Source organism: Gambusia affinis, linkage group LG18, assembly GCF_019740435.1.
Source record: "Gambusia affinis linkage group LG18, SWU_Gaff_1.0, whole genome shotgun sequence".
Taxonomy (NCBI): Eukaryota; Metazoa; Chordata; class Actinopteri; order Cyprinodontiformes; family Poeciliidae; genus Gambusia; species Gambusia affinis.
The window spans coordinates 21,572,479-21,587,127 of NC_057885.1; the positions used below are offsets into that span (position 1 = coordinate 21,572,479).

At 36.8% G+C, this 14,649-nt stretch overlaps 1 protein-coding gene across 1 annotated transcript in view; it reads left to right on the forward strand.

Moving 5' to 3' along the window:
* The window catches only part of LOC122820322 (dachshund homolog 2-like), a 98,920-nt gene that overhangs the window by 77,124 nt on the left and 7,147 nt on the right, over positions 1–14,649 (forward strand). Inside the window, exons 4-10 of the mRNA XM_044097651.1 lie at positions 5,427–5,642; positions 7,815–7,984; positions 8,954–9,059; positions 10,286–10,360; positions 13,702–13,802; positions 13,899–14,046; positions 14,115–14,285. Coding sequence (XP_043953586.1) covers positions 5,427–5,642; positions 7,815–7,984; positions 8,954–9,059; positions 10,286–10,360; positions 13,702–13,802; positions 13,899–14,046; positions 14,115–14,285 — 987 coding nt within the window. The remainder of the gene's footprint in view (positions 1–5,426; positions 5,643–7,814; positions 7,985–8,953; positions 9,060–10,285; positions 10,361–13,701; positions 13,803–13,898; positions 14,047–14,114; positions 14,286–14,649) is intronic.

Below are 14,649 nucleotides of genomic sequence, written 5' to 3' on the forward strand. Positions count from 1 at the left end.
TGTAACGTTTTTGTTCCTTTTTAAGAAGGTGTGGTTTCTACCTGATACCTGGAACAAAAACCGTTTGATAACTTTAAAATCTAAGCAAATGAAACTCTAGTCAGGTCTGAACTGTTCTTGTTTTTTCTGACACGTTACCTATAAAACATGGACACTCAATCTCTTCTGTTTGTTTCTCTGAATTATTAAAGAAGCAAAAAACAAAAAGCAGAAAGAAAATAAAGGAAGGAGCGATCCTTTCATTTGTTTCCACCCTGATTCTTCTCCGTTTTCTCCTTTTCTTCAGCTGACCTGGCAAATGGGTTGATAGAGTTACTCTTCCTCTCCACTGTCATTTCATTCTTTCGCCAAGTCGTTTTTTATTTATTCCCCCCTGCTCTCTTTTTTTTCTATGCCTTCTTCTGTCTTCTTTTCTTTCATTCGGAGTGATTTTTGTGTGCTCGTGGTGAGCCTTCTTTTCATTGTCCGATCTTGTTTTCTTTGTGCGAGACACTCACACCGGCCTGGGAAACTGTGGCGGACAATAGAAGAGAGGAACCAGCGTATGAAATGAAAAAGAAAATAAAACAAGGGAGGACACAGGAGAAGGCGGGGGAGAGAAAGGGATATTTAGGGCGAGAGGAAAAGGGGGAGGAAAAGAAAAGATGTTCTGGCGTTTGGCTCGGGCCAGTTCGGCACGCGGTGACAGAATAAAAATGAGAAAAACACAGATTGGAGCGAGGGATGAATGACAGGAGAGATGGAGAGAAAAAACGAGTTTCATGTCAACGGAAACCGTCTATGTGTCACAAGAAGAAGAGAGTGAAACTAGGTGGAGATGAGGAATAAAAGCCAAATAATCCTGATAAAGAAAAGATAAACAGGTGAATAAAAGGTGGAAGGTCGGGGAAAAAAAACAGACTTAACTTGTCGGTTTAAAACACTTAAAAATGAGATTTTATTCCAGATTCCTGTGGGAAACGACACTGAAACTGCAGCACAACTATTCCACATAAAACCCTTGAATAAATGTACACTGGCCACTAGAAAGCTCAACTAAATATTCTTTAAGAATTTTTAGTCTATAATTATCAGAAGTAAACTGGTTCTGAACTGGTCCTACAGATCACAGCAAAGAACTGGTTTGGTTTTCCACAGCAGGAGAAACATCATTTTAACACTTCAGATGCTTCGTTTCGCCAATGAAATCACATCTTTGAGCTCTGCACCCATTAGATCCAGGTGTGCAGAAACAGGACGTGTCTAAAAGTTGGAAGATGAAACACACCTAGAACCAGATATTCTAGATCTGGTTCTAGAACAGATCTAGATCTGTTAAGATACCACATTTTGCCGGCCGATAAATTGTCCAACATGTTGTTGCAGTAATAATATTGTTGTTTTGAGAACATTTTCCAGTAATATAATATAACTGAGGACATAATAAAGCCAGAACAGATTCTCAAAGATCAATAAATTTAAATTTCAGTGAAAATTTAACACTGAAGGCATTTTAAATATAAATATACAAAATAAATAAACAAAACAACAGAAATGAATTATAAATTCTGTGTAAACAAAACTGCCCATGAAATAAAGGGTTAGTTCAGACCAAAGTACCAAACTTCAGACTTTTATCATCCTGCTTTTGGTAGAAAGAGAGAGAAAAGAGTGGAAATGAACTTGTTTTAATTTATCATGTGATTAATTAATTAATTTATTGATTATTGCAACAGGAGACTTTGATGTAAAAGATGCATTTCAGCAAATTTCTAAGAATGTATAGTTAAAAGTGTTGAAGCCATTAGCTCAGAGTGTTGTCTGGTCCAGGTGAATAAAAGGTGAATTTCTTCCAGTTGGAAGCCAAGTCTGAGGTTCGTTTAAACTAGATTTATCTCTGCTAAATTAGAAAAAACTGAAATAATACCCAAACTTTAGCTGAAAAAGCTCCAAGATGTAGGTGCACCAGACTGAAAGACAAAAAGAAGATGTGGAAAAGACCAAAAAGTGACAGAGGCCAAGCAAAAAAAATAAAAAATAAAAAATGAGAGACGAGCCAGAGAAAGAGAGAGAACATCTGCCCATCTGTTTATTCTTCTTTTCCTCCCCGGTGTAAATGGCAGCAGCGATGAGGCCCAGCTGTCGTCCACACACACCGAGCGCAGGGAATTCAGTAGGCAATAATAGAGAGAGACGGTCGCTAATTCAAACTAATGGAGGGAGATGAAGATGGATGAGCGGGAGAACGGTGGAGCGGAGGCAGAGGTGTGGAGGGCGAGCGAGGCAGGATCACACAGAGGAGGAGAGAGAGCGAGCGAGCGGCGTGAAGAGAGACGGCCATTAAATACATTTTCCAGTCAAACAGAACGTTGTCATTGTTAATAATCAGGCTGAGTTAGCTGACACAGTGGGAAGCTTTTAATAATTTATTAATGTCATAAATTCATCTGACTCCGCTTAAAACATCAATTGTCTCTGCTGGTTAATAATCGGCACGTTTAAACTGCTGGAAAGCAACAATGATCGTTTTTTTCCCTGATGTTTAGATGCATTTTGTCAGATTTCCTGCAGTAAAAAAACTTGTTTTAGAGCCTAAACTCGATAAAGACGAGGGGTTTTTTCTCTCATCTCAGGTTTAGTGCAACAGAGTATTAGGGCCATACTAAGAAAAAATAAAATTACAAGAATAAAATCATACTGTTACAAGAATAAAGTTGAAATAATGTGAGCGTAAGGTCGCAATAATATGAGAATAGTCAATATTTAGAGAATAGACACATTAAGAGGATAAATTCTTGTAATGCTACAACTTTATTCATGCATTATTTTGACTTTATTTTTGTTAAATTTTGACACTATTCTCATTATTTTGACTTTATTCTCAAGTTTCCAATTTTTATTTTCAAAGCGTGGCCCTAATAATTTGTATTTAGAGACATCTAGTGGCTCAAATGAAAAATTGCAACAAAATACTCAGAACCAAGCGAAAAAGAAACATTTCTAACCTTTAATCTTCCGTAGAAACACAAACAGCAGGAATAGAGCGTTTTTTGTTTTTTTGTGTTCAAACTATAGTTGTGATTCTAAATCAAAATCTCCCATCTGGACTCAGAACCATCACCAGGTTTCAATTAATTGTTGCAGTTACACATTATCTTGTATTTATGGTTTTTCGTTTTAAATTGTGCAGCTTTTTTTACGGTACTTATTTACAACCTATGGAGAAATAAGTAATCTCATCTCAGTTCTTTTCAACTAAAGTTCAGTTAATTCGTTTATTTTTTCCCCGGCCTGGTGGACAACAGATGTCTGCCCTTGTTAACTGACATGTTCGCTTGTCTTTGCAATTTTGAAGAGTGGTAAAGTGCTAGTTTTGATCATTTACTGCTAATTTTTTCAGTTTCTTGAAAGGTATATTTTTAAAAACTTAGTCAAATAGTTACTTCTTTTTATTTGGTTTTAATATCAAGAAATTACTGTTATTGTGTACCGGTACTATATATTATTTATTTCATATGTTTCCAATTTAATTAAAAGTAAGCTTTGTTAATTGGTTTATTAGTTAGTCAGAGGGATGGACTTTATTTAAATTTTTCTAATTTTGTTGTCATTCAGTCAGAAAAGCACAAACATTTATTCTGTTTGAGACATTTTGTGTTTAAACGTCTTTATATCCCATAAAGTTTTCCTTTGGTAATTACGAAGCAGTTGTTTGGTTTTTCTGCTGCCCATTAAGGAAACGTTAACGCCATATCTGCTCTAATCTCTGCTTTATTAAAGTGCAAAGTTTGGCCTCAACCTGCTGGGTCAGAACCGACTCGACATACAGAACAGGTCGGGTTCAGCTCGTGTGATGAATTACAGGAAACACCATCTTCCCTCTCTCTGGGGAGAACATCTGAAAAATGGTCCAGGAAGAGACTAACACAATTATGAGTAATAGAATCGAAAAGTGCAGAGACCAACGTTAAAGTAGAGGAAAAAGTGGAAGCAAAGGTTAATGTTACTGATTTACCTTCAGTCTGTTTGCTCTGCGTCCTGCCCAGCAAGAACAGAGAAAATATGGAAATATATCAATTAAAATGACTATAATCATCTCAAAACAAAGTAAATAATTTAATTCCATCTCTGTTAAAATACTAGACTTACAGATCTATTTCAAAGGACTACATCAGAAACTGTGGAAAATATTTTTATCTTTAAAACTCTAAATAGTTCAGTGGTTTTGTGACAATTAATCCTGAGTTTCTCAGGAAGATGCAGTTTCACCCAGTTCCAGAAACTAATATAAATTAAAAGTGTAGGACAGAAATGACTAATAGACCTAATTGTGGTGAATCGAATATTGAAATTGATTAAGTATAGTACGTAGACTTTAAAAAAGCCTATTTGCTGAAAAAACAACAATCAGAGCATTGATCAAGTCAAAACTTCAGAAAAAAATTTATAATTTTGCACTGAACATGAAAAACACCTTTCTGTGTAAAAATATCCTACACCTCAAGGGCAATATTAGCTTCCCATTATTCAAATTCTATAAAAAAAATTAAATAAAATCTTCTATTAAGCACCTTTTGCTATCCAGTTATTAATTGTTTAATTCATAAAATAATAACCAGATCAGCCTGTATTGATGTTAATTTAAGCAAAAAGGGCTGAGATTTCCACATGTTAGAAGTACAAAGAATCCAGATGCATCTTTGTAACCAAAGATGCATCTGGATTTATTTACAGCATTTTTCTTTGCTAAAAAATTTTTTTAATTGCATTTTAGGCAATAAAATGTGTGTTTTGTTTTTGCATCTCTTAATGTATTTCTAATTTTGAGACGCTGTATGCATGAGGGCCTGTTGATAGGAAAAAAGGAGTAAATTTCTGCCAAAAGAACCTCAAATGTTTAGATTAATTTCTGAAATTTTCTAGAAAAAAGTTGAAAGTTGGTGAATTTCTCATTTTGAAAACTTAAAAATGTAAAAAAAAAAAAACCTCAAAAATGTTTTTACCTGATTAATAAATGAATCTGTAAAATAATAGAAAAATGATTACTAAAATAGTAGTAAATTGCAGTTCCAGGAAAGTCTGTTTAATACCTTCTTAAATGTTCTTTTAATCAGCCAAACGAGCCTCAGCTGAATATATATTGCAATTTATTGAATATGACTGTACACCGCCGGTCATAAACCATCCTGAATGATGCGTTTTTAGTTATGAGTGCTGATAAATCACAGGTGTCAGCTTGAACCAGCCTGGAGGAATATTTTTCCTGTTCACTGAGTCCTGCCTTGGATTGCTGGAACTAGGTTAATACAGCCATCTGGAAACAAACGCGTTAATGTGTGGAGACTAGTTAATGCTGGTTATAAGTGAGGAAGGCGAGTCCTGTGTGACATTCTGGCTCCGATAGTCTTCATCACTGATTGCATATAAATGTGTGCACCTCTACCCAGGAGGGAGTGAGTGTTCCTGGGATAAAGAGCGCCTGACCAGCCCCCCTGCTGGAGCCCACAGCGGAGGAGGAGGCGGCGGCGGCGCCCCGGCGGTGGGAGGAGGAGCAGCAGCAGGAGGAGGAGGAGGAGGAGGTGCAGCGGGAGGTCCTGGGAGGGGGTCCGCCTTGGGAGCTGTCAGTCAGCAGCAGCTCCAGCAGCAGCAGCTACTGGCTAACAGTGAGTATTCATCCACAGTGATAACCAGGAAGTCCTTAAAAGGACTTGATTCATGTGTCGAAAATTAAATTTAAGCTGGCCTTTTATTGTGGTAGGAATATTTACTCTAGTAAGATTTTTCTGTCTGACAAAAGTTTGAGTCACAAGCAGACATCTACCATTCCCAAGCTGCTAATAATCCTTACTCACTAGCTAGTTAGCTAGCTAGTTTTTTTGCGTCTCTCTTGGGTAAGTGTAAATTATCGTGTGGCAAAGACAATGTTCATCTTTGCCACACAAGGCTTAGGGTTTGACAGTAAGTCAAAAACAATATTGTGATGTGATTAGTATCAATAGATAGAATTTCAATAATTCCAATGAACTCCAATCCAGAACTGCACAGCATTGTGGGGGATGTAGGCAGAGAAAAGGCTTCAGCCACTGAACCTGCCACATTTAGCTAAGCTAGATTGGTGGAATCTACTAGCTCACTCACTCTTTGGTTACCTAGCAATAACCTGCTGAGCTACTTTTTGTTACCTAGCAACAGCCTGTTGAGTAACTGGCGCAGCAGCAGTTTAAGGTTTTGCCACTGTGCCTCATAATTGCTTAAAAATTAAAACAACATTGCAGAGATGAAACTGGATAAAACAGTAAAGGTCACAACACCAATTTTAGATATTTAAAACAAAAACACTAATCAATAATTATTGATATGGACTTATATTGTGATCTGTTTTTCGCTATATTGTCCAGCCCTAACCAGGCCCAGTGCATTCTGGGTAAAAAAGCTGGGCATTTTGATGTAAAACACGCAATTTTATTTTATACATTTCTGTCATGATACAAGTCTTAAATTTCATTCATAATGGTCTAAAAGAGTCTTAAATTTGAGTTGGTGAAACCGGCAGAAACCCAGGATACCACTCCAAGCTTACACACACACACGCCAACACACACACACACACATTCACACTGTGTGTTTAAAAGATGGCAATATTTGTTAATGTACGCCATTTAATCTGTCCCCATCTCCTGTATTACCACTCTGCTTGGATTAATCAGCACACACTCTACTAAATGACTCAATTCATCAACACCACCATTACACACACACACACACACAGGTCACACACACATATGGACAGGCAAACAAACAGATACTCGGCCCTTTCTTTCTGCAGAAGTAATACATTTGTACTCTCACACCGGGCAGCAGGAAGCGACAAACACTCACATTGATTATTCTATCACTTCAGTCATCACGACAACAGCAATCAGTGTTATTGTTTCATTGCAAAGAAAGCTGCCGGGTGTGTGTGTGTGTCCGTGGAGCGCCACTATGAAAATGGGGACTGTTTTTAGGGCAACGGGGTCATCGAGGTCAAAGGTTAAAGCTTAAATGTTTCATATTGTCGGATAGTTTTTAATATCATCCAAAGGTAACCAGAGTAAAAAGAAAAAAAAATTTGTAAGTGATTGTATTCACTAAAGGCAAAAAAGAGCTTTTTAACACCATTAGTATGGAGAACCAAAAGGGCCAAAATTAAATAATTAATTTTTTTTTTATTTACTTAATTTTAGCCAAGATTATACACATGACAAAAAAAATAATCAAAGCTGGTATGAAAAAAGCCAAAATTAAATTAAAAAAATAGATTTAATTTTGTCTTTTTTCATTCCAACTTAAATTTTTCTTCTTTCTTTTCTAAAAAAAAAATAAATAAATAACAGAAAATATTTTCAAAAAGTGTCACTTATCATTCCTTCTGTGAGTTGTATGAAGAAAACAAATTTTAAATTGAGTTAATATGAAAATATGGTAATAATATTTGCAGAATAAAGAAACAAATTTACCAGAACGTCTTAAAAATGACAAGAAAAAGTGATTTAACAATAAAAAAGCTTCTATAAAGTTATGAAGATCTGATGTGAGAAGATAATTTCTTTCTTTTAATCAATTATCTGCGTTGGTTATTATTGTAAATGGAGAAATTCTGGCCCAATATTTTAAGAATTAATTTAATTCAGACATATGGAGCTTTTAGCGACATGTCACAGAATCTTAATCATCAAAATTATGGATTTTGAACCAAAATAAGTTGTATTACCTTATATTTCACATTAAGTTAGAATAATAAGGGTTTTATAGTTTAAAAAAGTAACAGCTTCCTCTTCCTCCTTTTGTCTCAGGGTTGGACCTGCCGTTCATGATGATGCCCCACCCTCTGCTGCCCATGGGGCTGCCGCCTGCATCCGTGGCCATGGCCATGTCCCAGATGAACCACCTTAGCACCATCGCAAACATGGCCGCCGCCGCACAGCAGATACACACACACGTTCACCGCGCACCTGTCATCAAGGTAACACCAGTGGAACTGATCGCAGACCAGTTTGGTCTGTTTTGATTAAGTTCCGGTTCATTTGTTTAGAAGGTCTGGTTCATTTGGGGAAGTGTGAATGGTCAATCGAACTCTGGTCCAACTACAAGTCTCAAAATGAACTTTGGTACGGTTCATGTTCATATGTGAATGCGAAGCAGACTGATGCAGGAAAAAGACTTCAGCACAGGGCATTCTGGGTAAATACATCCAAAACAAACCAATGTGTCTAACACTAACGTGAAAAACGTTTACCAGTCTTTTATCAAAGACAAAAGATAAATCCTAAAATCTGACTTCATTTTCGTTTACAATTTGTGAATGAAAATGAAGTTGTGTTATTGTCTTATTCTGAAGTTTTTGTGTCGCTTCCTTCAATGGCTCTTGGTGCAGCGCCCCCACAGGCATGGAGGGAAACTGGTTTTTGAAATTGTTTGGTTTGTTTGACATAGAGCAGTGTGAACGTGAACCACATCAACTGAAAATGTAACAAATGTTTCAATTTTGGTAAATCAGGTGTGAAAGCATCCCGAAATGGCTTTTCAAGCACAAATTTTGGGCTTTTATTGTGTTACGTTTAACTTGGGAAGCTTATATTGTCAATAACCATCGAGACTTCCAGTAATTAAACTTGTTAGTTGAAGTCAACCTCAACTAATTAAACTTGTTTGCTTTGTAGAACATTCTGAGAGAACTTCTGTCAACCAAAATTAGTCGATTAACGTTAATCTGTTTTAGATTGGGTTACCTAAAACCCATCAGTGAGTTCATCTTCCCATAATTGTCTTTATATTTTTAGCCTTCATACCAATTAGTCAGAACATTATGACCTTTGAACCCCTAAAGAATACCTGTTGTGACCCAATGAACTAAACATTTGAGGGAAAACCTTTTGGTTTTTTTGTTTCTCTAACTTGTTGGTGTGTGACGCTCCTCTTCCTGTGGTTTTAGGAAAGAGTGTGTGACAGCCCCTCTCTGTCTCCATCTGTTGATGAAACCAATACTCCTCTGCAGTCACAGCCCAGCAGCTCAGCCTCCAGCTCGCCTGAAAGACTGGGTACACACACACACGCACACACACACACACTATTTCACATTGAACTTTTCAGTCTTCACAGCATGCTTGTACATTAGCTAAACACTGACAAATGCAACCATGAGAGGCTTTTCTATGCCGTCGATCAGTGGAAGAGTAGCTGTCTGTCAATCAAAGGATTGGGAGGTTGAATCCAGTTTTACCCAACAAATGTTCAAGACATTGAACCTTAAGTTGCTTCTTGAGCTGTATATCAGTGTAAAAGGTTTGAGTGAATGGGACTTGCACTATTAAGTAAGAATAAAACATTGAGAATATTCTTACATTTTTATTTGAATGGTCCAACCAATAAAATTAGAGATAAACTGCACCATTTTCATGTTTTGAATTTGGTAAAAATACCATAAAACTTCCTAATTATGACTAGGTAATTGAGACGGACACATTTAACGGTAAATTAAAATTCTTTATCATGATAAATGATACGATAAATGCGAACCCTTACCTCCAGAATTGACTGCTTTGTCCTTCAGCTTCACAAAGTGCATTTTCTGAATATTTTAGAATAGATCATAATTAGGAGTCATGTTCTGCTGAAAAATCTGTGAGCATGAATCACAAATACACAGGTACCCACTTTTCTTTTCCAGCAGCCATTGTACAGCACTAAATCTTGAGAAAGTAATATTCAATTAAATTTTGTTGTACCATTTAACAATAAGGTGGCTATTAAAAAGTTCATAGATATATTAATTAATCTCTAAAAAATTAATAAACCAGTAATAACAGTTTATTATGCATTATTTAAGAGTGACAAGGAGACAAAAGCTACTAGTTTCTTGCCAAACAGTGAGCCAAGGCTGTTCACCTACATTTTATTTAAAGTTGTTATGGTAACATTTCAGACTGCCCTGTGAGTATAATAAACATTTGTAAACATAATTTTAACATATATTCTCCTTTTCAACCAGTTATTAATGATTTATAGAGTTTATAGATGAGAGGATTACATATTTATTTATTATTTCTTAGCCGTCTGTAAGCGAAGCCCTATTGTAAAGTGGTACCAATTTAGTTATACGTGGGATTTAAGCAGTTTTATTAACTTTTAGCTCCTTATTTTATTAAAATACTGAAGTATGTTGATATGAACTGCATGTAGGGGATGGATGTAAGAACTTACATACTGCTCATATTTACACACACACACACCTAGATAATGACTGTGTGTGTCTTTTCTCAAACAGGATTGGTGTCGGGTGATGCTGATGTTGCACTGACCAACTCTGCTGCACCCATCAAGAAAATAACAAAGGACAAAGGTTGGACCACACACACACACACACACACACACACACACACACACACACACACACACACTTACTTACACCAGTGAGGATATTCCATTATCCACACTAATCTAAACCATCAACCATTTTCTTTGGACATCTGACAAATTGTTCTCACTTAGGAGTCCTTTTCTCATCCACTGTATCCCTACAAACACTCAGATCAACACAAACAGAGAAACAGAAGCATCAGCCATTGATCAGCTGTCTCTGAACCATCAATCACAGGAAAGATGGATAGATAGAAGGGGAAAAAGGTGGGAGATGGAGTGAAGAAGGCATGGCTAAAAGGGGTCAGCGGGTCATGCACTAAAAGCATGCCGCCCTCTCCCCTTTAAGCCCCTCGGAGTTTTCCATTCTTCTAACGTGGTCCGTTCATCTAATTTTTCACTCTCGCTCCACATTTTATCATTCATGCTCCTGATGTGTCTCTGCAGACATCAGCAGAGGGAATTAAGATCAATACGGGCAAAATAAAACGTAAAAGCATCCACCTGTGATTTCTTTGTTTTTGTTTTTTTATGTATGATCAGAGTTATAAATACACTAAACATGTTCATTATACCTTTAGGGCCTCTTATCACTTTAAAAACGGATGCGCAATTGTACAACCTTACATCTTTGAAAAGCAGAAGTGGAGCCTCCAGCACAACCAACAACCAAGTGTTCTCTGGATGGTTAAGTCAACAATAAAACACTTGTGTTTCCCATCAGCTAAAACAAGTTGGTAAAACAAGCTGGCCAAATGTGCTGGAACTTAACTTGTGTTGCTAGGTAACAGGGCAGTGCTGTAACTTTCTAGAGGTTCATGTTTCAAAATCCCAAAAATCAGCTGTTTTTTTTTTTAATGCTTGGGTTGTTTTTAGAACCAATAGAAACCCAAATAAAGCAACAAAAACAAGATAAATGTGAGTTTTTGCATTATAGGTCCGCTTTAAAATGCAAGTAAAGATTTTTATGAGCCAATCTGGATCAATTGCTTTGTGACTGCAGACTGGAACTGCTAAAAACTGCAACGTCAGCTTTAAGTTGAGATCATTTCGTTACATCCAGCTCAAGAGTTCAGAATTTCCAACTTTCTGAAAAGTGAAAGTAAGTTTTTAACAACACAGATATTTGTTAAAACGACTAAATTATTTACTTACTCTAACTTACAGCAAAGTTGCATTTTAAGCAGAAATAAAGAGAGAAATGCTAGAAACGTTGCAAAAGAATAAATGTAACAATAATTACTGATTTAAAACATATTTAAAGTATGTTAAGTGTTCTTTACAAGACGTTATTTGAAAATGGTATCACAAGAATATTATCATATCACAATCATTTCTAGCAAGCAAAATTTGTTAGTGTGACAAGCCAAGTTAGTGATGCCTTCAAAATAAAAGGTGGGAGACAAACAGGAAGCCATTGTTTGGTCTTTTAGATGCCAAAATAAATTAATACAAGAAAAAAAGTGGACAGAATTAAACTATTGAGGAAAACGAGGGAATTTTGGGGCAAAATATGTGAAAGTTAAATTAGCAGGAAACAATAAAGCTGACATAATTTAGTTGAAGGTGGAAGAATGAAATGAAAACAAGAACATTAGGCAAAAGTAAAGAAAGTCGAGGATGCAGAGGAGGAAAAAGTGCTGGAGAAAATGAGTGAGTGTGTAATGGTGGAGTCGAGGGATGTATGGATGAAGTGGCAGATAGGGAGTGTGTGTGTTAGAGTGCATCTTAATCAGCGTTAATTTCACAGCAGAGTTAACCCAGTTGTCGGAGTGTTGGGCATTAAGGGCTGAGCAGACACTGTGACGCACTCGCAATGAACACACACACAAATCAAGGATGTCTTTAATCCCTGCCAATTAGTACCCCACATGATTGTCTGAATACTAACAACCTCTGAGTGCGTGTGTGTGTGTGTGTGTAATTGATTTCCACGTTGCCGCTTCGCTGTCTTGTAACGTTAGTAAACTCAAACATTTCATAAAGTTTACTGATGACAGCTACACTTCATGAAAATCATCCAGTTTGTAAAAGTGGAGACGCTCCTCAGCCTGTTTGACTCCACCTGGAACAAACCTCCATCAGGGCTTCATCACACATACAGTCGATTCGCCTAAAACAAATCAAATTCCTTAAGAAAATGTATCAGTGGTTTGCAACACTCATAATTATGGTAACTAGCAGTGCAACAGAGGCATTAGTCCTATCTAAACCAGAACTGTATAGTGAAATATTAATGAAACCGTAAATATTCAAAGCCCTCCAGGCTTTGTGCTTAACAGAAATCGGTCCGCAGACATTTCATTCTGCCTGTATTTCAAAACGTCACCAGAAAGTCCCAAAACATACTTACTGTACAGAGTTAGGTCAGTCACTTCAAAGGGTGTGAATATTTATGCAATTACTTATGTTAAATATTTTTATTAAATTAGTTTATTGCAGAAATTAATTTTCACTTTGACATGTAGTTTGTTTCTTTCTTAAAAATACATTTTGTTCCTGATCGATTTGTAAAATCCGTACAAAATCCCCAAGTATTCTTTATTTTTCCAAGTGGTCCATTTTATATTTATTTAATATAAAAACTCCTAACTTTACCGAGATATGAGTAATCCATTATAACAGCCTTTGGCCTGCTAAGAAAACTTTTGTGGAGTAGACAAGTTATACTCAAAGTATACAAATTATGCCTAATAATTAATTTGAACCAACTATAGGTACAGATGGCATTTTTAAGGTGAATTGTTTCTCTGCTTCTTAATAACCTTCAATTTTCTCCATCAGCACAAGATTTGTTAGTTTCAGGTTTGATTAGCACAAATTCACCTGAAACAGCTAATGCCTGTTGATGCAAATTTTACACATACCTGGAAGGTCTTTACCATCATCTAGCAGTGTGATAAAGTAGAAATACTTTAACAAATCTCATAGCTAAATATCTATATTTAAACAGCGGGCTGAAGCTGATTTACGGTTCAGTATGCATAATGCTACTTGACATGCTATTGGCTAGCATACTCAACGTAGCCAATCTGGGAGTGCCATTCAGTTTCCTTAAAAATGATTGATGGTATCCCAAAGAGCGGACATAAAGAAGACATTAGCTTCCTTATGTCTGTTTCCAGGGTGTATTAATACATCACTGAACCATTAAAATAGGTGGTTATGAGTGTTTTCTTTTTTATTTGTGAATTTTCGCTATTTGAGGTGAGATGTGATCCCTAAACCCTGTGAATATTGGAGCTTCACTCTACAGTATTTTTCATATTTGCTTTATTAAAAACTTAGGAATTGGGTTGATGTTTGTTTTGTTTGACCCTCCAGAAGAGTCTCCGTTGGGTCAGACCCTGCCTCCTGGATTTCCTGCTCCGTTTCTGTTCGCCGACGGTCTGTCGTCGGTGGAGACTCTGCTCACCAACATACAGGTATGATGGTTTCAATCAATCTATCAAGTTTATATGTATAACACATTTCAGCAACAAGGCAACGTTTTGCTCGTTATTTCCTGTCCAACCATTCAGGGCCTGCTGAAGGTGGCTGTGGAGAACGCCCGAGCGCAGGACAAACAAATCCAGGCCGAGAAGAGGGAGCTGAAAATGGAGCTCTACAGAGAACGAGAGATGCGCGAGAGTCTGGAACGACAGCTCAACTCCGAGCTACAGAGCAGAGGTTGGAAACAAAACTCAGAGCTTCTCAAATCGGAAGAGATGCTACATGACAGACATGTTTTTGTCCAGCTTCCATCCAGAAACGACTGAAGAAGGAGAAGAAGGCGAAGAGAAAGCTACAGGAGGCGCTGGAGTTCGAGTCCAAGAGGAGGGAGAGAGTTGAGGATGCTCTCAAACACTCGTCCTCTTCCTCCCCGTCTCCTGAGCCGCTGCACGCCGCCAACAACAACTCCAAGAACGGTACGGCGCCAGCCTTTTTTCTTCTTCTTCTGCCAATCTTTACCGATGTTTGTGCATCTCTTCTTCAGACCCTGTAGGGTCAAATTGTCAAGATTCGTTCCCTTCAAATAACTTTTCAAAAAACAGAAATGTGTATTTTTTTTTTTTTATATACATTATTCTAACAATTTTATCCCTAACATAGTTTTATATGGATTTAAAGAAATCTGTTTTTAGGAATTAAATTAACAAAAAAAAGTTGAATCATCTGTGTTAAGACAACTTTATACTTAAAATCAGCACCTAAATTTTTCAAGAAACGGTCCTGGAAAACAAATGTTAATTTGAAAGCACTTCCTGTTTGAGTCATTCAGAATCTGACAAT